Here is a 23,132-nt window from a genome sequence, read left to right as displayed (position 1 = left end):
CCCACTTTAACCCGTATAATGCACGAGTAACTTATTATAATTATTATTTTATTTTATATATTTTAATATTTAACTTATTTTAAAGATTAAGATATGTTAAATAATATGTATTTTAATTAAATAAAATTTTAAATAATTAATAAATTAATTATTATTAATATATTTTTATTAGCTGTGTCAATAATATTTTTCCTTTATCATGTTCTTTATAGTTAGGTACTGCAAAAACTAATTAAAAATTAGTCGGAATAGAAATATTTAAATAGTTTTCAGTTATAAGGAGGAAGAAGATGATACAGAACTGAACCGTACAAATTCGATTCTGTTTGGTTTGAAATTTTTTTAAAATTTCAAAAAAATTTAGGTTCAGTCCGGTTTTTAAATTCATAATTTCGGAATTATATTTGTATATAATATTATTAATACATTAAAATTAAACTAAAACTAGTAAAGTACTGTGGAAACAACCTAAACACTTCTAAACAGGGGGCTTCGCCTCCACTTCCAAACTCCTGCTTGGTTATTTCCCTGATTGTTCAATCGAGTTCCAGTCATCCATTGTCCGAGTTTCCCTTCCAGTCCAGGTAGTAATTAGTTGATTTCAGATCTTTGGATAATCAATAATAGCAGGTGGGTTAGTTGATTCTTAATTTCTTATTTTCATTCTTGGTAATCAATATATAGGCAACCAGATTGCTAAAGTAGGTTGTTTTTGTCCTTTTTGGGGCATTGTATCAACTCCAGAACAAAGATCTATATGAATCGCAAGCTTTTTGATTTTACCGACTTAGTCGTCTTTAAATCACAAGTTTTTCTTTAAAAAGTTCGGTTTTGATGTAACCGAACCGAAAAAACCGAAGTATTTCGGTTCGGTTCGGTTTGAAACACAAGTACGGTTCGGTTTGTAAAAATATTAAAGTTCGGTTTTCGGTTATTTCGTTCGGTTCGGTTTCGACCGTTGCGAGCAACTAGAACTGGGAGACTCAGGAGAGAGAGAGTCGGGAGGGGGAGAGAAGGAGAGATTGGATGCAGTGGTACGTGGTTGCATCGCTTCTCACAGTCCTCACAAGTTCCCAGGTCTTCTACCCCTATATAACCTAAATCAATCTTACTTTATTTCCAATCTCTACTTACATTGTTTTGATTTATCTGTGCATCTTTCAGCTCAATTTTTCGGCTAATTGTTAGCATTCCTCAATTTGTTTCCATTTTAAACTTCTGATGCCCATTTTAACTCCGTTCAACTGCTAGAATACTAATTGAAATGCGGCAGAGTATTGTAATCCTGCTTATTGTTGTCTTAATTATTAGGATCATTTAGATGGCAATACAAGTCAGAAACAATTTCTTTGCATCTAGCACTCACAATTTGCGTGTATATATATTATGCCTAAATTGATAGTCTAGATATATGGAGACCTTTCATGAACTAAAAGTTCGGAAGATTGATGTTTCATCATCTGAAACTGAGTTTGACTTCATAATTTTATACTCCCATATTCTTATCTAACAAAATCTTCTTTATTATCTTAGACAATGAATTACGTGAACGATATACAATGGAATTATCAATTTCTTGTTACGTACATCAAGATTATATCTCTTTGTTTCTTTCAGCCTTCAGTTCTTCATCCTTTATGTAGACAAGTATCGTTACAACCTTTTGCAATATGTTGACCTACATGGAAAAAGAAAAGTCCCGCGGGGGTAGGAGTAAACTGGTATCAGCAATCAGCATTATCTATTTATTTATTTTATTTGCTAAATAGCATTAATTAATTTGTTTGCAATGGATTAAAGCTCCTTTATACATCTGACAGAAAGCACAACTTGCACACATAACATATGCTGATTTGGGTTCTTTTCAGTATCTTCGACAAAAAAGGAGTAGTATGATAAATATTGATGATGAACTTTTTTTAGGAGGATTAATTAAACTTCTAACTTATTCAGGTTTGGGGCTATTTTCAACCTGGCACGACTCATCATGGATGATTTTAGAGGAGGATTTGAAAAAGGGCCATGGTGGCAATGCTTTTCGACGGATACAATATCGTAACATGGATGGTGGTATTAAAACTTGGTTCCACTGGTCTATTGGTTTCATGGCTAATGAATTATGCAGACAATATTGTTAAGGTTAGTGTCTTTATTCTACTACACTTCAATTATATTGTTATCTTGTACACACATGGCCATGCACATGATGCACATCATATATATGTCCAGACGATTTCATATAAAACAGATATGCATCATACTATATTTGTCTTTCACCTCCATACATTTACAGTTTCTTAGATGATCAAGCATTGAGCTGATAACTTGGTTAAACATTTTTTACTAATAAAGTTAGTGATAGGATTTAAAAGTGAATTAGTATAAGTATAATCATGTGGTTGAAGCGGACAGAGACGTCAGAGGCCTGCACAACTATTTGCTCTTCGCTTCTTCCTATATTTTGGAGCATGGAAAAAGTGTTTTGAGAATTTTGGAAAGGCCTAATTTTCTTCCTCTTTCTCAAGAATTATTTAAATAGCTTAGGGGTATTCTGGGGAAGAGGAATTTAGAGTGATTTATTACTTTATCAGTCTTACCGTAGCTATTATGTGCTTCATCTTTGTAGATATATATCTTTTCATTGTTATTTTCATATACATAGAAAAATACATTGTTCGAAAATTTAGTAAAAACTTGATATTTTGTTCCTTTCCATTCCCAGTTTTTGTAGTAATTCTGGTATTATAAGACTTGTAACTTTAAGACCTGTTATTCGTTTCTTCCCTCTTAGGTGTATTCAACATCTATGGCCATGCTTCTCACAATGATTCTCTCTATAGTCCTCTTCAATTTCAAACCTACGTTACAGGCAAGTTTCTAACCTCCTTTCTCTTTATTTTTTCTCTTAAGATCGGTTTCTGTTTCATTATATTGTTAAATTTGGGTGCACAACCACAGTTTTTCGAGGCCAACTAAGTTTACAATGTTGGAGTTACCTATAACTGGTTAAATTCAATAGCTTCCGCTATGTTTTGCGGAAGGTTACTAACATATCAAAATTTCAAATTTAGGCATTATTATTTATTATCACATAATGTTTGTCCGTGATGATGCGTTCTCTAAATCTTTCTATCATAGCTTGCAACAGTCCATGTAATTATGCCTATATGCTATCACATTGCTTCCAGATGAGAGATTATTAATTTATTTACCTCTGTATATCGATTTTGCTATCAAGTGTATGTCTGTGTCTGTGTGTGTGTGTTGTTTTTTGTGTTTTGGTGATTACTTATGATTGACTATAAGAATGTCTTTGTTTGTTGCTTATGCAGCTCTTTTTGGGTATAATAGTGTGCATCATGTCTGTACACATGTATTTTGCACCTCCAAACATGCTTGTGGATTTGCCTGTGCCAGTAATGGCAGTTCCAAATGATGTAGTCGAAGTTTCCATCGACGGGAAAACAGATATCTAAGGTTATATCTGCATTGACCCAGATGTATATTTTGGTATGCCTGTATCCCTTTAATTCATTTTTACTGGTCGAAGGATTCAGTGTAATCTGACGTCCAAGTGTAACATAAAAATTAGAAATGATCATAACAATGTTAGAAATATTATATTGTTTTACTATAATGAATATGTTTACTTGTTTATGTGAGTATTAGCTTGACCTAGTATATAAGGAACTCATTGCAGTACAAAAAACACATGGCAGGACTATCAGTAACTATGTCTACCAACGAATTGTAAACATAAACCAACCAGGATTTTGAAAAAAATAAATCTAAAAGCTCTCTAAGGTCGACAAGTTTGTTTATTTTTTGTGTTTTATACCATCTTATGCTATTTTCTTGGTTGGACTTGATACTACAATTATTGTTGTGATGTTCTCTTTATATGCATTTGATTCTGTAGGCAATACTTTGCCATGTACGAGTGGACCTGTTATTTCACCTTGAGTGCTCGTATAGGCCACTTGTTACCAGGACATGCTATATTGCTATGGTCAGTATGGACACTATATTTGATTTTGGATCAAAAATATACAATTTTTTATTTACATTGCCAAGTCTGACACTTGGAGATGCTTACACTTCTAGTTGAGTCCTACATATATCTACATGCCCTGTAACTGCATTGACTTTAAACCATAGCTGTACTTGACCAAAATTTGGACACTTTGAATTTGTTATTTCTCGATGACTGATATATGTACATGTAATATATAGATAGAGAGTTTTCGCCACTTTGCATCCTTCATTTTTTGGATGACTGATACCAAGGTTGCTGCTGCTAAGGAAATACTCTACTAACCGAATGACTGCGATCAGGCATCCAAAGAGTGAGGAATACAGTGATGGGGTGACACAAGTCTCACCAATCAACATTATTTATGTTAAATCTGTTAATAAAATAATAATATATGTACAATAGCAAGAACAAAAAATAATATATTTCCAAATGTATTGCTTGTTCCCTTGTATTAGAAAATCATTGTCCCAACGATGCCCCTAAAAATTAATTAGGATAACATTAACAATAGCATCTTCCAGATTTTGACTGCACATCACGAAAATTGCCACCGTGTTCACAATTAGTGTTGCCATCACACCACGACAATGATGGCATTGATATCATATCAAATGTGGCCAATAATCACAAGTGTACGTCAACAATTAGAAACAACCTCTGTGGCTTTGTTAGAGTACTGTTAGTAATGGATGGGAGTTTATGTACACTACATATTAATTGACCTGATTATACGTTAGAATCTTGTAAGTGGACCACGATGGCTTGGGACAATTCTCTAGTTGCTGCATTGATTATGCATATCCAGTACTGCTAAATATTACTCCCTCTGTCCCACTCATTTCTTTACAATTACTATTTTGGGATGTCCCTCTAATTTTTTTACGTTACTATAAATAGTAAGTTTTTCCCATCATTACACCCACTATCTTTCCCTACTATCTCATATTTAACAATAAAAACTACTATTACACCTACTACTTTCCTCCACTATCTCAAATCTATTATTAAATATTGATAGGTCCCACCACTTTACCCACTTTTCATTTAACTTTACTCATTTTTCATACATCGTCTTGGTCTCCGTGTCCCCCTCCAATGTAAACAATTGAGGGGGACGGAGGGAGTAATTATTATTATTATCAACTTAAAAGCTTCTGTTGAATTTAATCTAGAATTCTATGAAATGGTAGATAAACATACTGAATTGCTGAGTATGTTCACGGTCATAATTTATTTATAATCATTCAAGTTCCATATCTGGACCATGTAACTTTTATAGGTATAGTAATTTTGAGGCAAGTATGGATAGACACGTACTTTTATTGTTTTTCCGAAGGGTTTATGTCGTGGGTTAAACCACAATGTAAAATTGTATTTCATTGTTTTCTCAGAATATTTATTATAATAATTAAATATGAAAAAACAGGCAGGCATTCTTGTGAAGTTGTCAAGGATTAGTTGCTTTGTTTGTATCATTTGTGCTGTAACTGGTTCAATTTTCTGAGGTTTAGTGTGGAAATACGAAATTCTATAACTACATTGCCGAGCCATTGTTTTCTCAGACTTAAATTTCATGCCTGCAGCCTCGACAATGCCACTTGTAGTAATGCACATCCACTCCCCCTCTCATTCTGCATGTGTATATGTATACTATAAGTCTATAAATAGATTAGCTTGGTTATTGTATAGTCCAGTAAGCATACATAGAGAGTTACAGTCACAGACATCAAACATTTATAACAAAAGGAGGAGGTAAGCAGACATGAACGAAGATGCTATGAAATCCGGAAGCCGTCGTCCTTCACTTGGTGCGGGTGGTGGAAGTCATGTGGAGAACGGACAGCAAGCAAAGGTCGTTTACGAGCATTTTCAGATGCCAGTGAACTACCCAAGATACACGAGACCAGAGTACGAGAGGATGCCCGAATGGAAGGTAAATTGCTTGCTCGCTCAGTATGGTTTGCCGGTCTCAGGTGATGTTGATCAGAAGAGGAAGTTTGCCATGGGAACTTTTCTTTGGTCTTGTTAAGTCTGCTGCTATATATTCAGTTAGTTATTTTTGTTGAAGAAAGGTAGGTAGGTTATATAATAATATACGGGCCGGGGTGAAAAAATGTCCTAGTTGGTGAAACGTGTTTCTAGGTCAATCTACCAAGTCTTGTTTTCACGTAATCTAGGAGGTATTTGGCCTTATGCTTGCAAGTTATACCGGTATCCCCCGCCACCTATTTAGCAAATGGCAAGCATTTCTTGACAAATACCAGATGAGTTTCCCATTGTTGAATATGCTGCTGCTCTTGCCACTATTACTTGGTATACTAGCTAGATCAGTTGATTCAGTTAACTTCCTAATTCCTATGCGGTTACTCTTATTGTAATTTTATTCCTCCATCTATTACTTGTATGCTATGATATTAGTATCCAGGATCACATGACTAAACTTGGAGCATAAAAATTATTTATTTTGTATATAATAATATTGACTTTGGATTTGCAGTCGCAGTAAATAAGCTGCTTTTCCTGAATTTAAACAAAGAAACATATATAATTTCAAATTTTTTCTGTATAGTTCTGAAGGTTCATCTCAGTTGATTATTCTTCTCTGCCAAATATTTGTACAATTTATATACATCTTCACATGGGCATGGGCTGCACAATGATCTTTCATAATTTGATGACATCAATCGGGGAACAGAACAGAGGTACTGTCCTCCTATGCTTGTGTGTTGTTTTCAATTAGCTGGTATATTATGTTCTAGGGCAGTTATCTTTGATCAAAGCATATATCCCAGATGAGTTTAATTTACGTTTCGTTTTCTATGTGTACACAACAATCTGATTTAATACAAATCATCATCCCTTTCCATATGAAACATCCAATGGGCCATTTGCTAACAAATTAAAATTTCTAGGAATGACTGAATCTAGAGATGATACACATTTATCATCCTGCCCAGATTGGCATAGCTTATATGTGGATGAAACAGAAACAGAAATAAGAGCTATTTTTATTGCAGTTGTGCGCCAATTCCATGGATTGAAGAGACCTCTAACGCAGTTTATGAAAAGCGGCCAACAACTGCCACCCTCTACTTTAAGCGCATTCAACTCACCGATCACATCGAGCTCGTGTTGTTGAAAATGTTTTATGTTGGCCATCAGATGCATTCTACTGTTTTCCAGCTTGATAAATGCTTCTTGGCATTGTTGGCGTTGGCGCGACTGCAATCTCTATATGCAACACATAAATAACATTAATCACCTTAATCTTGCAACGAGTTTGTAGTTTTCACTATGATCCTACATTTGTCTAACAAATGTACAGTATAATATGCTTGAATACGAGGAGGTAAAGAACGAGAGACCTGCAAAAGAACGAGCATGTTGTCGACATCCTTGAGTGAATCTTTGATGGCTATCAATCTTTGTTTCTCCTCCTTGAGTGAATCTTTGATGGCTATCAATCTTTGTTTCTCCTCCTTGAACCATCCATGTTCTGAACAGTGTTTAATGTCTCCATTCTCAATCTCATCACTTATCTTATCAACCAAACTCCTTGCTTGAGTTTCATCCATCTCCATTTTCTAATATTTCAGAAATAAAAGCGTAACTTTTATTAATAATAAGACTTGCGTTCTTCTCGTAAAATGTTCAAGGCTATTATTCTCTGCCATTTGTTTTTAGATTATTTTCAGTGGTTGAGATTACAGTAGGATGAACTGTGTAGGCCTCCATTTCCGATGGTCTCTATTTCATATGTGGTGCGTCAAGTTTTGTTTGGACTTTTGTGTAGTTATTGTATAGTTTTGTCGTATGAATGGTTATCACCTTACTTAGAGGACCAGAGCTCTAATCAACACATCCAGCTGCACAAGATGTACTATGACAGTTTCGTAAAGACTAAAGATGGACTGGGGGCAATAATAATAAATAATAAATTAATTTCAAAAAAAATAATTGTATAATAGATTATATATTTAAAATCTGAATATATTATCTAAATATATTATCGGATACGAGAGTTAACCGTTTATCTTGTGGTTTCGACTATCGGATCTAAGTTTTTTTTATTTTCATTTGTTTTCAGTTTGCTTTTATTTCGATTTGTGATTTGTATTTTTAGGTTGTTTTCTCTCCTTGGTGCTTTGTTTTTCGCTTCTTAACTGTCAACGAGTCTTGATTTGGTGATGAAAGTTTGTATGGAATCGCAATTCTGGTCGATAGCTCAAACGATACCAATGCATGAAGCAAGTACTTGTATTTACATTTTCTTCAAAATATCGTTTAACTGTCTCTTTTCGAAAACAGACGATTGCAATTTACCGTTTGTTCGACTCGATCATTAGTGTAGCTATCATATGTTTTTTTAATATTAGATTAACACCTTTGTTTCAAACAAAAAAAACTAATCATTATTTTATATTGTTTCATTCAATCTCATTTAAATATAAATATCGTAATTATTTAAGATAACCTTAAGTAAAGCTTAATTCTACAATGATTGAAGATATTCAATCGAGTTTTATCATATGAAACTTATAGCAACAATATATGAATGATAAAATTTTGAACTACGCAAGGAATGACGTCTGAGATGAACATATAGAAACCACGTGTTATCCAGGTTCCAGCTGTCCTCTTCAGGATCTTAAAATTTTTTTATTGAATTTTCGCAAATCACGCCACGTGTTATTCAAATCTCAATCATTCATTAAACACGTGTAAGAGGAAAGATTAGATTGCCAATATTTGATTGAATTTATTTAGATGATATCACTTTAGTAGGTCTATCATTCAAACATTTAAAACTAAACTAAAATGAAAAAAAATTACTTTAGGTGGTTCTACCGTCTCACCCGTTTCATGTTTTGACGCATGCACTGCATTGCCACACTATCACTGGGTCCTATATAATCATCAATAGAAATATGAAGTATATTTTATATTTACATCTATTATAAATCGGCCTTTGTATTTGATATTTTAAACAGTATCTAAATTTTCTAAAGGGGAAAATATGCTTACAACACACACTGTTTTTAAACGGTGTCTAAATTTATTGTATTAAAAAATAATGAGATAAATTAAATTTAGACCTACCTAAGGCCGTTACTATATTCTTTTGAGAAAATAAAATTAATTTCGATAATAGTATAATTTTAGTTATGATAACATAATTAATATTCACAGTTTTTGGAGTAAATGAGTCCAAAACATAAGTAAACATATATAGTAGAAATCGATTTGCCGATTATCATATTATACTAATTCCCTTGCACAAATTTGTGTCTGAAAAATGTCAATAAATTTTCAACATAAATTTTGTTATGCAGGATAAGAATGAAAACAATTATTTGATTGTTTATTGACGTTAGGTTACTTTCATCTTCCATTATATGAGGTTCGCTTTTGAACTTAATGTGTCATATATGGACCTGAATCAGTGTTTTTCACATGAACAAGATTGAGTTTTGCTAAATTTACACAAGGGAATTCTCATTTTATTTCTTCTGTGTAAGAGTTATCCGGTTACATGTGTTATCCACTTTGGAGACAATGTTTTTCCGCAGCTATAAATACCAGGTTTTTTATACACAATCCATCCTTAACCAAAAATCAAAATTGTCTCTCATAAGAAAATGAGTTGTATAACGTTTCAGCAATATGTTTATGTTGTTTCAATGATGATCATATGTGTGTTTCTCAGATATAGTGAAGCCAACTGCAGCTTCCAGGCCATATTTAATTTCGGAGATTCAAATAGTGATACCGGAAGTATGCCGATGTCTTCCCCAAACGGCATGACCTATTTCAAAAAACCTGCTGGGCGGAGCTGTGATGGAAGGCTCATCATAGACTTCTTAGGTAACTCAACTATATTTTACTAAATTTATTCATTTCATGTTGAAATTACAGAGCCTAATTATTTTTTTCATTGATGGTGCAGCTCAAGCTCTGGGGCTTCCATCTCCGAACCCTTATTCACAATCATCAGGCGGGGGCGGGGCTGATTATACACATGGTGCCAATTTTGCATCACAGGGAGCTACAGTGAAGCCGCCTGATTCCTCCAACAAGGATTGGGTGAGCAAGTACTATCTGCCCATTCAGCTTAACCAAATGAAAACTTTCGCATCCTCAATCTCCAAAGGTGACTCATCGCGTCAGTTAGTTTATTGCTTGATCACTTATATTTTTATGTTACTTATCTACAATCAACTTATATATACAGGAGGAGGGTCTTCCAATCTTCCTTCAGCAGATATATTAGGAAAATCTCTATACGTTATTTATATCGGTCAAAATGATGTGACTGGAGTCTTAGGATCAGCTGGCGTTGGTGGGGTGAAACAGAATCTTCCTCAAGTGGCTAATGAAATCGTTAACACTGTTAAAGTTAGTCGTCAATTATTTACAAACACTGATGCCCTCATGTCGGGTCCTCAACATATATAATGTAATTGAATCATTATTCCTAATTTATTTGCAGGAGCTATATGGATTGGGCGGACGTACATTCATGGTGCTAAACACGGGGCCTATGGGTTGTTATCCAGCGTTTTTAGTGCAGTATCCTCATGGCGATTCTGATGTAGACCAGGCCGGATGCATGACTTCCTACAACAATGCTGTATCAGAGTTTAATCAGATGCTTAAGGGTGCATTGTTCGGAGCAAGACAACAACTTCCCGATGCTAATCTTGTATATGTGGATACGTATTCTGCATTGTTGAATATCTTCCAAAATCCCTCATCTCATGGTAACCACTGAATTTTTGTATAGTCTCAAAAGTTGCCGAATAAAAATGATAGTTTGATTCTTTGTAATGCAGGATTAAAATACAGCACAACAACTTGTTGTGGAGCGGGTGGAGGGGCTTATAATTTTAATCCGCAAGTCATGTGTGGTAAATCGGGTACTGTAAATGGATCAAGTGTTACAGCATCAGCTTGCGGGGATCCTTACAATTACATAAGCTGGGATGGGGTGCATACAACGGAAGCTGCCAACAAGATTGTGGCCAATGCCATTGTCAGCGGATATTATACTGAACCTGCTTTTGATCTGCATAAGTTTTGCGATGTTCAGCCTATCGGTTGATGTCGTAAATCTGTTCTTAAACTAAATATATATATATATATATATATATATATATATATATATATATATATATTGAAGCCGATGTAATATGTAAATAAGCTATTGAGCGGATGAGTGTTTGGTTTGTTCAAATATGTAAAATGTTGCCGCTCAAAAGTTCTAGTCATGTATAAAATGTTCGAAAAACCAATTAGTAATATATATTTTCTCGTGTAAAATCAATTCTTCTTCCACCCTTTTTGTAATATAAATTTACATATTATAAATACCTGCACTATACAATTCATTAAACAAAACTGACTTTAAAGATGAAACTAAAGAATGCAGCAAAACCAAATTAAACAAAATTTGGGAGCAAAACAACAATCAGAAAGATGAAAACGGTCAAGGAATGTAATCATTTTCAGGAATTTCAAAGTTTCTGCTCCATTCAGCTGCAGGCAATTTACTGGATCCAACCCAAGCTGTATCCAAATTCTCACTCTTTTCTGGTTCATTTTGCATATACTCCAATTCCTTATTCCTCGCGATCCGACACATCAATAATATTACAAGCAACAAGGTTAAAATTCCAAATCCCACCCCTAATCCTATCGCCAGTCCTTTTTTTGAAGATTTTTTTGATTTTGGGACAACAATGGAAAACTGGCCATGCCCACGAGCAAGACACTTATTTGGCACTGTTACATTGCTGAACTGAATGTCACCATTAGCACCAAATGCAACACATCTCATTGTTGAATTCTCTTTTTTCTTCACTGAAATATCCGGAAACTGGATCATAATCGTATTATTTCCCTCTAGACATATATTAGGCGGAGGTCCACTGCTATTCGACGGTGAATTGTCTTCACCATTATAAGTTGCAAAGCCAATAACAGGTGTTACGAACCTATAGTTTGGGACATTGTAGTAATAAGATGATAAATTACCAAGATCTTGATAGACTATATCCAGTCTTCTTACAAATGGCAAAATTCGAGTTTTGGGTGGGATATGAACTGCACGAACATTGATTCCTCTTGTCCAAATACTCGGAGTCCGGATCTGAATATATGAGATTTTTATACCCGAATAATTGGACTTGAGAGAAATATCATAAAATTTACCTAGTTGGGGAAATTTGACCACCTCTCGTGCATGATCATGGAGAAAATTATTCAAAGAAGATGTATCAGGCTTACTATCATCCTTGGCCAATGTCCCTCTGATCAAAAATGGCGTCAACGAGATGCAAAATATCCCCCAAATGATGTTTCTCGACTCCATTAATGTTAGGTTGATCTTATTTCTCGCGTCTTCAAGCTGCAAATCTTGGTGAGATAAGTATAGTCACGCATGCCTGAACAAAATCTGATTTATTAATCAATCAACAAAAATGAAGTGTGATGAAGAATATGAAGTGCATAAGTATATGAAATGACTAATGTCTTTCCTGTGACATTCAACAAAGAAAGAATAAGAAAGAGGAGAGTGGCAATCGACATGCAGTGGTTCTCTTTCTAACTAAGACCTAATATTAAGGAACTCTTTACTTTACACATATATGGTGTTACTTACACTATCAATCTGCTCAACCAAACTTTATTTAGTATGCAGTTAATTAGTTGCACTATTTTTATTTAGTTGTATACACTATTAATTGAAAGTCATACTTCTAAGAACAAATTTTGACTTGTATAAATGTCGAAAGATAAAATAATTGTCCCAAGTTATTATATCGGCCAGACGGATAAGATATTATAAATGAGCTGATGCACAAATATCATATTAGTGTAAAAATATTATGTATTATTTTATTCAAGTAATTACACACGTACTTACCATATATCGAGATCATTTTAAAAATATTGATTAAATTTTTTCATGAAATCACGTCACATGTCACTCAAATCTCACGTGTAAAGTGAGAAATTATTAATAGTTTCTCCAAATTACCCGAAATCATGCCACGTGTTGCTGGATCTCATCGGTTTATTAAACACGTGTGAAGTGAAAAATTATTAATATTTATTTCGGATAACGTGAAATCACGTCACGTGTTACTGAAATCACATTAGTCTATTAAACAAGTGTAAGATGAGATTTTTCTAATATTATTCTTCACATGATGTGAGATGTTACATGTTACTCAAAACTCATATATCTAAACATGTGTTTGTTAGTAATTTAATTTAATTTAAATCAACAATATATGTATCTTATGTATTTTTTTTGAAAATATATGTATCTTATTTAAAATATAAATATCACATATTTATATGAAAAATTATTTTAAGTGGTCCATGTCGTTCATATTTAAACGTATCATGTCGTTCATATTTCATTTATATATATCATGTAACATTTTTGGGTGTACATTAATCTACGTAATGTTTATATATTATTATTTGAAAAATATGCTAAATATATAACACTCTGATATTCTTAATCACTAAAATAAACAATCATATATGATTCATCATTTTTATCGAACCGATAATATATCATACAAAAATATTGCTATAGTTATGACAATAAATAGTTATATTTCAAATTAGTATATATGAGTAAAGTTATATGTAGACCATTTTTATTGGATACCGTGGAGACCACTTATATTCAGCAAGTGAAATATTGCATAAAAACATTGCAAAACATATAGTTTTGCACATCATGTTGTACAAAATCATTATTTCACTTTAAAATCTTGAATATCATATAAGTTTCGCATGTAGAACATTACAAAATGTTATATTCTACGAAATATATTTAGTTTGCAGGACATTGTTCAACTTGCAGAACATACATTATATACTTATGAAACATAGATGATCTTCAACAATTTTAATGAATACATGATATTTGTTGAACATACTTCACAAAATAATGTATTTTATAGTGTTTTACTTGCAAAACATAAGTGGTCTCTACGGTCTCCAATAAAAGTGGTCTCCATAGAATTTTACTCCTCATATAAATCAATTTTTAATTGATTAAGTTCAGTTAAATTATATTATCCACAAGTCATCAAATTTGATATATCATAATAAAATACATGTTATATATAATATAAAACGCAAATTAATAATATATATTTAAAATTATTTCTATTAAAATAAAAAAATATTATAACCGGGGATCCCGTTAACTACTGTAATTTATAATAAAAATCAAATTTACTACTCTTGAAGTACAAAGTCATACATATTTTAGTTTAAACTATTCATACGTGGTAGAAGAAATCGACAATAAGAATTGATTGGTTGATCTATCTATTCATAATTTATTATTTTTTTAAATTTAAATAATTCTTTTAATAGATAAAATTATAATAATAAATCAATAAAATATTCTTTAAAAATTAATGAAGATTTGTAATAAAACAATTTTAGAAAAGTGTCTCCATATGATATAGGACCGTTTTGGTAAATTTAAAAAAAAAATTTATGATTTAAAGTAAAGAAGTTGAATTAAGACTTATAATCATTGTTTGGAAAATAAATATAAGTCGTGAAACAAAATTTAGCATTATTAATTTTTTATAAATGTCCTTCCTTTTTTTACACAAAAGGATCAAGAAAAGTATCGGGAAAAGAAGCCAGAACTCGGGTAAGCCAGGCACATATATTATTCTCTTCTAGAAAGAGTTAATTATCATGTTGGTCACTGAAGTGGGCTTAATGTATCAAATTGGTCACTGAACTCAAAACGGTATCAAGATGGTCACTGAAGTGGCCATAAATATCAAACAAGTATCTTGAAATATAAGTTCAAGCAGTAAAAAAATTGTTTATAAAGTTTTACACTTATTTTTGAATGTTACAAAAACCAAGTAAAAGATTATGACTTCTAATATTTGTGATAATATATTTAGATTTTATTAAGTTTATTTATTATTTATTTTTAATTAAAACAAAAAAATAACTATATAATAAAATATAAATAATAAATAAACTTGATAAAATATAAATATATTATTTTAAATACCAGAAGTCATAACTTTTTAGTTGGTTGTGGTAACATTTAAAAATAATGAGTAAAATTTTATATATAATATTTTTACTGTTTGAATTTATTTTTCAAGATACTTGTTTGATATTCATGACCACTTCAATTACTATATTGATACCGTTTTAAGTTCAGTGACCAATTTGATACATTAAGCCCACACCAACTTGATAATTAACCCATTCTAGAGATTATGAAGATAGAAAGTCCACCAATCAACAATCATGTATGATACACGTGTTAGTCTAATATACACTCCAAGAAAGAACGAGTTGTGAAGACTATTGTTGCTCACAAATCTCGTAAAAGTGAAGAAGATATAAAATTTGTCCAGACCGGACTGAAGCATGTCGACGGCGACTTCCATGAGGACCACCGGCGTCTTAAGTCCACTTGCAGCTACTACTAGCCATCGCTCTTGCGGATTACCTAACCTTCCAACTCGCTTCTCTACCTCATCACCCGCTGCTGCATCTTTTACATTCAAGTTGTCTTCAGGTACTTTTCTTTCTGGGTCAATTCGTCGAACACCTCTACAGATTTGTTTTTTTCCAATTGGCTTTCTGCAAATTCTGATTGCTTTACCATATTTTCTTTATTTTCGGTAGTTAATAGTAGTTGACTTAATTTGTAATGTACATTTGCACAATTAGTTTTTCATGCGTCATCTACTTGCCACTTGCTATAGTTCTATTGTTCTCTTCGGAAACTGGAAATTAAATTTTTGAAGCTTAACTTTGTTTCTACTAAATGGGAATCCTAGGTGTCAGTTATATTTGTGACATTTGTTATGTTATCATTGTCATTCATCGCCATCATATCACATATGGGTTCCACACTGGTGAAAGATGGTGTCTATTGCTAATTTAAAACTAAAATCGTAGTGCTTTGCATTCAAAGATTCTTTTCTGTTTATCTTTGATTTTGGTTTTTATTGTTAATTGCAAAAAATTTATTTTACATTTTGTAATATGGTGAGATGTCTAATTCTGTGATGATTGGTTGCTCTCTATTGGAACTCTCTGTCCTGCTTCAAGATGTTTTGTGATTATTTACAAGAGAAAGCATGCAGAGAGAAAAAAGAACTAAAGGATTAGCTACACTTACACTTACACATGATGCCAGTAGTTTTTCATAATTTTATATTTGCTTTCTATTTTTTAAGCTGAAAACAGGCCAACTATGTACATGTTTCCAAGGCTCAAATATGTTTCGTGCTCCTATCTTTTTCTACTGCACCTTTTCAGCATCTGACTGATGATGTTTCTTCTGAAACAAGTGGGAAACGTGATAATACTAAGCAGACCACAATTTGCTTTTCTTTGTAGAATTTTTTGGTTATGTGTCCGTGGAATAGCATATATACTTTTTACAAGGTCTTTTATTGGATAATTATAGTAAGACGTTGTGGAATGCATTAAACAAATTGTATTCTCATCAAATGGTTCCTTAACATGTCCCTCTACTCCTCTAGTTAAAAGTCTGTCTTATGTAGAATGGAGTAGACCAAAATTGACAGATACTTTAGCTATTAATCTCAATTTTACCAATTTTTTGTTTCTTCTTAATAGTATCAGTCTCAAGGAGACGTGGACAATTCCAGATCAAGGCCACTTCAGAAGAGACCCCTTCTGATGGTGGAGAGATACTTACAGATCTAAAGGAAAAGGTAAACTAAATCAACCTATTAAGCATCTATGTTGCCAGTGTCTTTTACATACATTTGTTGTCTCATGTCTCATGAACCATATTAACAAGCTGTACATTCTGTTGCGGTAAATAGTGGGATGCAGTTGAAAACAAGTCGACAGTGCTTCTTTATGGAGGCGGAGCAATTGTTGGAGTCTGGCTATCTGCTACACTTGTTGGTGCAATCAACTCCATTCCTTTGGTAAGTGCTATAATACAGACAATTCTACTGTTTTTTTAAGTTTTAATTTGTCAAATTACATGCTTGCTTTTAGCGATCTTAGATTCGCAGATGGCTTTTTTATCTGGCTGCTCTGATTTTAATCCTCTGAATTGTTGATGTATCCTAGCTTCCCAAGATCATGGAGTTGGTAGGACTTGGATATACAGGATGGTTTGTCTACCGATACCTTCTCTTCAAGGTAAGCTAGATAAATCGTATACTGAGATTGTGCTGTGCCTACAAGATATATTTGACTTTTTGGCCGTAACCTATGCAATTGTTTTATTGGCATGTCTTATAGGAGTAGTTTTTATGAAACATTACTTGTACCATTTAACTCTTAGTTGTAGTGTATCCGTTAATCCGAGGAAAAACTTTGTTTGCCAGTTATAGGCCACCTTCCAGTCCTGAAATACTCCCTCCGTCCCTTTTTAGTTGTCACATTTTTATTTTTGTTGGTCAAATTGACTAATCTTTGACCAAAGATTATAAGTCACTCTTTCATTATTTTAAAAAACTAAAAACTACATCTTAAAGTAGATTAAAAGTTATTTCCGGTAATAAAATATTAATAAATTTCAGTCAAACTTTGGTCAATTTGACCGGCACAAACCCAAAGATGACAACTAAAATGGAACGGAGGGAGTAATAAGAAGGAATAATTTTGTTGTGATATTGTGAGTCATCATCTGCATCTTTATGCAAACTCTCCGGAAACTATACTGGCATAATCTGATTTTTTATATTATCTTCTCTTTATAAAGAAATAGCTTCCATGTAGGTTGCATGTATGTCCATTGTGCGTGGTTCAATTTGTAATCCCGAGAAAATCTTCTGAACGTACTTTCTTAGCATCTCTCTGCAGCCAAGATATATGATTTTCTAAGCATAACAGATCTTGTACTTTCATGTACCTCTAATAAGCTTACATTTTTCTCTTATACTTCTCTCCCAGTCGAGTAGAAAAGAATTAGCGACGGACATCGAGTCGTTGAAGAAGAAGATTGCAGGAACCGAGTGAATGTGGCTATATGAAGTTTCTGTTGTCCGTGTCTTCATCTGCATTAAATTAAATTACATTTGTGAATTATTGTATGAGAACATGCTCTTGTAACTTAGCGTAGGTTTTTGATATATTCCAACTGTTCTGTGTAGTTTTATCTTTAAAATTTTATTGCATTTTTCATTTTTTAAATTATATACTGGTAATTTGTTCTTCTGACTGCTTCAAGAACTTCAACGTTTTCCACTGCCATTATCAAGAGCTCAATATATTTTTAGGAATGGTCAATATCACTATACCAGCATACACATGGTATATACCTATTGATTGACAGCGGTAAATCTTACTCCCTCCGTTTGGAAATATAAGTCGTTTGACTTTTTGACACACAATTCTAAGTCTTTTGACCGCTTAGTTAAAATAGTTATTTTTAAAATTTTCTTTTTCCAATTTATAATATTAATCATATATTTTTATTCAGAATTTTTTTTTTAAAAATAATGATTTTAACTATACGGTCAAAGGATTTTGAATTGTGTGCCAAAAAGTCAAACAACTTATATTTCAAACAGAGGGAGTATAAGTTAGAGCATTCACATCTGGCCTCAATCCTCAACCCAAAAACTTACTAAAAATAGTAATCCCTAAAAAATATTTACAAATTTTTAAAAGTTTCTTCCAACCCATTCCCCATATTCAATCCCTATTCCCATAAAAGTATAAGATAAGACTTGATTTTTAATAAACTAATAATGAAATGATAATGAAATGGAGAATGAATAGTGTATGAGGGATGAATAGTGAAACATCAAATATGAGGATTTATTTCTAGTCCCCAAAATCAAACCCTATTTTCGGGTTCCGGATGTAGACTACATTTCTACAAAAATTAGTAGATTTTTTTAAATTATGGGGATGAGGTTGGGTTTGGGTTTGGGGGCTGGGATGAGAATGCTCTTAGATAGCAAACGATAACGTTTAGCAACTGCGGTAACCTGTTGTCAGATGCAATTGTTTTCCAATTATGGGCTATATAATTCCACCTGAATCCACCTCATTATTCGGGTCAAAAATCAATTTTCGGTGAGGAAATGTGGAGGCAATGATAATTCCCTAAAATTGCTCTTGCAGTCTCCGTAAGATCCTTCACGAAACAAGAACCACTTTGCAATTTTTAAAATTTGAACAAGATTAAAAAAAAATAAACTAAAATTATCACATCTCGCATGGTCCTTGGCTAGACAACAACCCTCTGGTTCAGTGCTTTGGGCTTTTCCTAATTCTCGGCTTATGAATACCTAGCTAAATCACTGGAACTTACCTCCTGCTTTCTATCCTTGAAAAGGGTTGAGACAAATGTTTTCAATTACTAGCATAGGCATCCATGATTTTTATATGTTAGAATAACCAAACAGAAACAGGAGCATCTCAAATCTGGAATTCTATTAGTGAATCTGTGCTTTCCTCCTCAGGTTCCAAAACACAGAATACTTGGTTAGTAAACGGAGATCGTATAATTAATTTCCAAATGAAGGTCTTTTCCTGATGTACGCTTTACCAAGATGAAGATTATATATTAGATCATTCACTCTCCTGCTCCTTTTCTAATGCTATTATTTCAAATCGCCCAACTGGAGTGCCTGCTGATGGGGTCACAACAGCAAATTTTGGAGGCAATTTACTTCAAACCGGTTTCTCAAACAGATTTGTAAACTCAATATTATAGGGTTCACTTAACTATATGGCAGGAAAGGAACACGAAGATCCAAGTCTTACAATACCCAACCTCCTCAAAAGTCCTTCCAGAGACTAGCGTCATCAAGGAATAATCCATTCTCCTATTTTTTTTCCCATTAGTTTCGGAAGTTACTAGAATTTCCTATTTTTTTTCCCATTAGTTTCGGAAGTTATTAGAATTTTGAGTTGTCTTTTTTTAGCCAAGAGGATCACCGGAGTGCGCCTTAGCTTCAAGACTTATTGCTGTAGTCTCTTATACTGACTACTTGGACTCTGTTCTTCTCATTAGTATAAGAACACATAATTCAATGCAATGGCAGTTTAGAACTAGTGATATGCCCTGTACTAGAAGGCCAAAATAAAGGTTTCAAATTACTCACAACAATAAGAATAGAGATTTTAAGAATTTGAAACACAGCATTGAACACCAAAAAAAATTTCATAATATCATTCAAGCACCGGCGTCCAGATGTAACTTGACCATTGATGCCAACATGAACAAACATAGTTTAATAGAGCTAGCCAGAATGACTCCGAAGCAAACATTAAGAACCAGCATAATCAGACTAGAAAAACAATAATGCAGGTGACCTTCAATTACAATATTGGTATAGCACCACCAACAAATTAGCTTAATATGGGATATAATACTTTGTATAATATGATCGATAAAGTGAGAAAGTAATTGAAAGCAAATAAGCATATACACAAATTCATAAAACAGAATCTATCATCTTACAGCTGCCGGAGAGCAAGAGTACACGTAAGGTCACCACTAGCAATTTATCTTACCATAGAGATGGGCAGGTGTACTTTATCTTACAGGAACACTGAATTAGGGGAAAAATATAAAGTTGAGTTTAACCAAAGTATGAGCTTCGATAAATTGAAGCTGAAAGGAAGCAATGCGTAACAGTTGTCCTTCACAGGGCTATGAAATTCTAAACTCAATTCATCATGTATCAAACATGTCAAACAAAAAAATTATAACATCTTGTGTAGATTTGTTTGGTTTCAACTAACTGCTAATATAACAGTCAACTAATATTACCACTACAGACATATTCCGCCAATTAACATCTAAAAACAGGTATATCGCCGATCAAGAGAAATCAACATACCAGGAAAACATTCTCCCTAACTAGAAAATCAAATTATTAAGATCATCATCCTAGATGAAGCAACATTCTCCCTAACTAGAAAATCAAATTATTAAGATCATCATCCTAGATGAAGCATCCAAGCTCAAAGGTAAAGATAAGAACATCCAAGTGGAGTAATTAAACAGAGAAATCAACATAACAGGAAAACCTTGTCTCTAAATTAGAAAATCAAATCATTAAGATGATCATCCGAGCTCAAAGGTAAAGATTATAACATCCAAGTGAAGAATAATTAAACAGAGCAAGCATCGAGGCTTAAAAGTAAAGATTATAGCATCCAACTGAGAGTAATTAAACACAATTACTAGTGCATCCTCAAATATAATAAAAAGCACAAACATTCATATCCAAACAAACATCCAGACACAATAATAATATAAGATATAGAGCTAGATTTTATCAATATCTTCATCCTCAAACTCGATATAATCATCGTCAACGTTATCATCCTCATCATCAAGTCCACCAGCGATACCTTCATTAAGCCTGGTATTCTCGGGAAGCTCGCCGTAAGCCTTGAGAAGCCTGGCCTCATCAGGCATATACTTGAGAATGACATCAGCCTTATCATCCTGATAATCACGGAGACCGACGAGAATGATATCGCCAGCAGCAATCCAGACCTTCTTGTGCATCTTGCCACGGATGTGACAGAGACGCTTGGTGCCGTCAATACACATGGACTCGCAACGCCCGTTGCCGAGCATACGCATCACCTGAGCGTATTCCTGGCCGTCTTCCTTGAAGACCAGCTCGCGCTTCTCGTCGTCGGCTTCGTTCTTACCTCGCTTGCGGTTCTTGCCTCCCTTTCCCTTGTTCTTCGGCATACCTGCTGCTGCTGCTGCTCTTGCTGATTCTTGTTTTGTCAAACCCTAATTTGGACGGCCTTGCTTCCCCCTGCCCCTTTTTATTGTATTACTTACTTGCACCTCACAACAGCTCTAGTCTAGTCTTAGTCTCCTCGTTATTTATTCATTAATCCAAATTATATTTAAAGAAAAATTAAAACACCAATAAAATTTTCTTAAAAAAATACCAACAAATTAGAATATAAATATAAACTAGATAAATTAATATATTTCAAATTTATATAAATTTTGCTTCCCCTCTGCATCATATTTATTTATTAAGAGAAACTTTTTTATAAATTTGAAAACCGTATTTGTTTTCAATATTTACTTATTTTTATGAGCATAATATAATTGTTAATTCTGATTTTGAGACGGATTCAGATTTTTTTTTTGAACTCTCAAATATTAAACTTAAATCATATGATAACTTAATTCCAACGTGAATAATAAATGAATAATTTTTAAAGTTTAATAAACTTTTTTTTTGTCAGGGTCTACGTACTCGTAGATGAGTTGTATCATAATTACAATAACTGCATCAGGGATTTTTTTCATCCAACAAAATTTATCATCTAACCGAAAGATACGCAAACATATCTCCGGACGTTTAGATAATAAGACTTTATAGTCTGAATAAAAAAACCCATAAAATCTCTTTCCATGATCCTGAAAATCAAAACAAACAAAGAGAAACATAAGAATGATAATTAAAGTAGAAAGGGTATATATGATAGGAAAAAATAATCCGATTATAATATATAATTCCCGAAAAAAATATGATATCTTATTCAATAATAAAAATATATAAACTTATAAAGAATATGAGATATTTATGTAATTTTTTTTTTTTAACGTAGGAACTCGCAGCCGTACCTGCAAGCGCGACAGGCTCCCTGCAAACTACGTGAACCAAGGTAAAACCTAAGCGTCTCTGATCCGGGAGGCATCTGCACCAACCCTTGAGTCTAACCAAAATGAGAACTTTGGTTAAACATACAAATACTGAAAAATTCATAATCTAACGAAATAAAATAGAAATTATGAAATCTTTTGTATTTCATACAAGATTGAACATTTAAATAAATTTTTTGTTTCGGCTCATTTTAAATTTATATCAGATTCAAATCCGAATGGGTTTAAAGCAAATTTGAATATAAATTTGGATGAAATCCAATTTCAAATCGAGTTTCCCAAATTTATATCCGATGAACTACAACCGTAATATCGCACAACGGCCCAACATTGTTGCTTCTCTTTGATCTCAAAATATAAAATGATTGGTCAAAATCATGTAATCTAAAAACGGTCTTTCTAATGTGTGCCCAAGGACACACAACA

At 33.1% G+C, this 23,132-nt stretch overlaps 6 protein-coding genes across 14 annotated transcripts; 3 read left to right on the top strand and 3 right to left on the bottom strand.

Annotated features, from left to right (window-relative positions):
* Positions 1-458: 458 nt before the first annotated feature.
* LOC108205610 (CMP-sialic acid transporter 1) lies at positions 459-6,847 on the top strand. Of its 8 annotated transcripts, XR_010289345.1 has the most exons (6): positions 638-1,077; positions 1,954-2,139; positions 2,792-2,869; positions 3,333-3,510; positions 3,920-4,009; positions 4,234-6,847. XR_010289345.1 is itself a non-coding variant. In XM_017375583.2 (5 exons), the coding sequence occupies exons 3-5, from the start codon at positions 2,023-2,025 to the stop codon at positions 3,474-3,476; spliced, it is 339 nt and encodes a 112-aa protein (XP_017231072.1). In that variant the 5' UTR covers positions 614-630; positions 973-1,077; positions 1,954-2,022; the 3' UTR covers positions 3,477-3,662. The 8 variants fall into 8 exon arrangements, 7 of the variants coding, with proteins under 7 accessions (XP_017231075.1, XP_017231074.1, XP_017231072.1 ...); XM_017375583.2 differs by lacking the exons at positions 3,920-4,009; positions 4,234-6,847 and adding an exon at positions 614-630 and having other exon boundaries at positions 973-1,077; positions 3,333-3,662; XM_064088516.1 differs by lacking the exon at positions 3,920-4,009.
* Positions 6,848-6,889: 42 nt separating this feature from the next.
* LOC108205609 (uncharacterized) lies at positions 6,890-7,779 on the bottom strand. Its single transcript, XM_017375580.2, has 2 exons — positions 7,402-7,779; positions 6,890-7,267 (listed from the first exon to the last, which is right to left on the bottom strand). The coding sequence occupies exons 1-2, from the start codon at positions 7,615-7,617 to the stop codon at positions 6,890-6,892; spliced, it is 594 nt and encodes a 197-aa protein (XP_017231069.2). The 5' UTR covers positions 7,618-7,779.
* A 1,664-nt stretch (positions 7,780-9,443) lies between these two features.
* On the top strand, positions 9,444-11,356 carry LOC108205608 (GDSL esterase/lipase At4g01130). 2 transcript variants are annotated; one of them, XM_017375579.2, is made up of 6 exons: positions 9,444-9,619; positions 9,744-9,901; positions 9,984-10,187; positions 10,269-10,432; positions 10,527-10,797; positions 10,870-11,356. In XM_017375579.2, the coding sequence occupies exons 1-6, from the start codon at positions 9,570-9,572 to the stop codon at positions 11,136-11,138; spliced, it is 1,116 nt and encodes a 371-aa protein (XP_017231068.1). In that variant the 5' UTR covers positions 9,444-9,569; the 3' UTR covers positions 11,139-11,356. The 2 variants fall into 2 exon arrangements, with proteins under 2 accessions (XP_017231068.1, XP_017231067.1); XM_017375578.2 differs by lacking the exon at positions 9,444-9,619 and having other exon boundaries at positions 9,630-9,901.
* A 166-nt stretch (positions 11,357-11,522) lies between these two features.
* LOC108207901 (uncharacterized) lies at positions 11,523-12,437 on the bottom strand. The gene has a single exon (XM_017378330.1). The coding sequence runs from the start codon at positions 12,405-12,407 to the stop codon at positions 11,523-11,525; it is 885 nt and encodes a 294-aa protein (XP_017233819.1). The 5' UTR covers positions 12,408-12,437.
* Positions 12,438-15,349: 2,912 nt separating this feature from the next.
* Positions 15,350-18,259, top strand: LOC108210194 (protein CURVATURE THYLAKOID 1A, chloroplastic). Its single transcript, XM_017381483.2, has 5 exons — positions 15,350-15,626; positions 16,700-16,797; positions 16,912-17,019; positions 17,168-17,239; positions 17,996-18,259. Exons 1-5 carry the CDS (start codon positions 15,476-15,478, stop codon positions 18,059-18,061), a joined length of 495 nt encoding a protein of 164 aa, XP_017236972.1. The 5' UTR covers positions 15,350-15,475; the 3' UTR covers positions 18,062-18,259.
* Positions 18,260-21,159: 2,900 nt separating this feature from the next.
* On the bottom strand, positions 21,160-21,881 carry LOC108210195 (eukaryotic translation initiation factor 1A). The gene has a single exon (XM_017381484.2). The coding sequence runs from the start codon at positions 21,768-21,770 to the stop codon at positions 21,333-21,335; it is 438 nt and encodes a 145-aa protein (XP_017236973.1). The 5' UTR covers positions 21,771-21,881; the 3' UTR covers positions 21,160-21,332.
* Between the last annotated feature and the right edge of the window lie 1,251 nt (positions 21,882-23,132).

The sequence above is a fragment of the Daucus carota genome, chromosome 2 (assembly GCF_001625215.2).
Source record: "Daucus carota subsp. sativus chromosome 2, DH1 v3.0, whole genome shotgun sequence".
NCBI classification, from domain to species: domain Eukaryota; kingdom Viridiplantae; phylum Streptophyta; class Magnoliopsida; order Apiales; family Apiaceae; genus Daucus; species Daucus carota.
The sequence above is the reverse complement of the archived record's forward strand: the minus strand, read 5'-3'. Positions and strand labels throughout refer to the sequence as shown.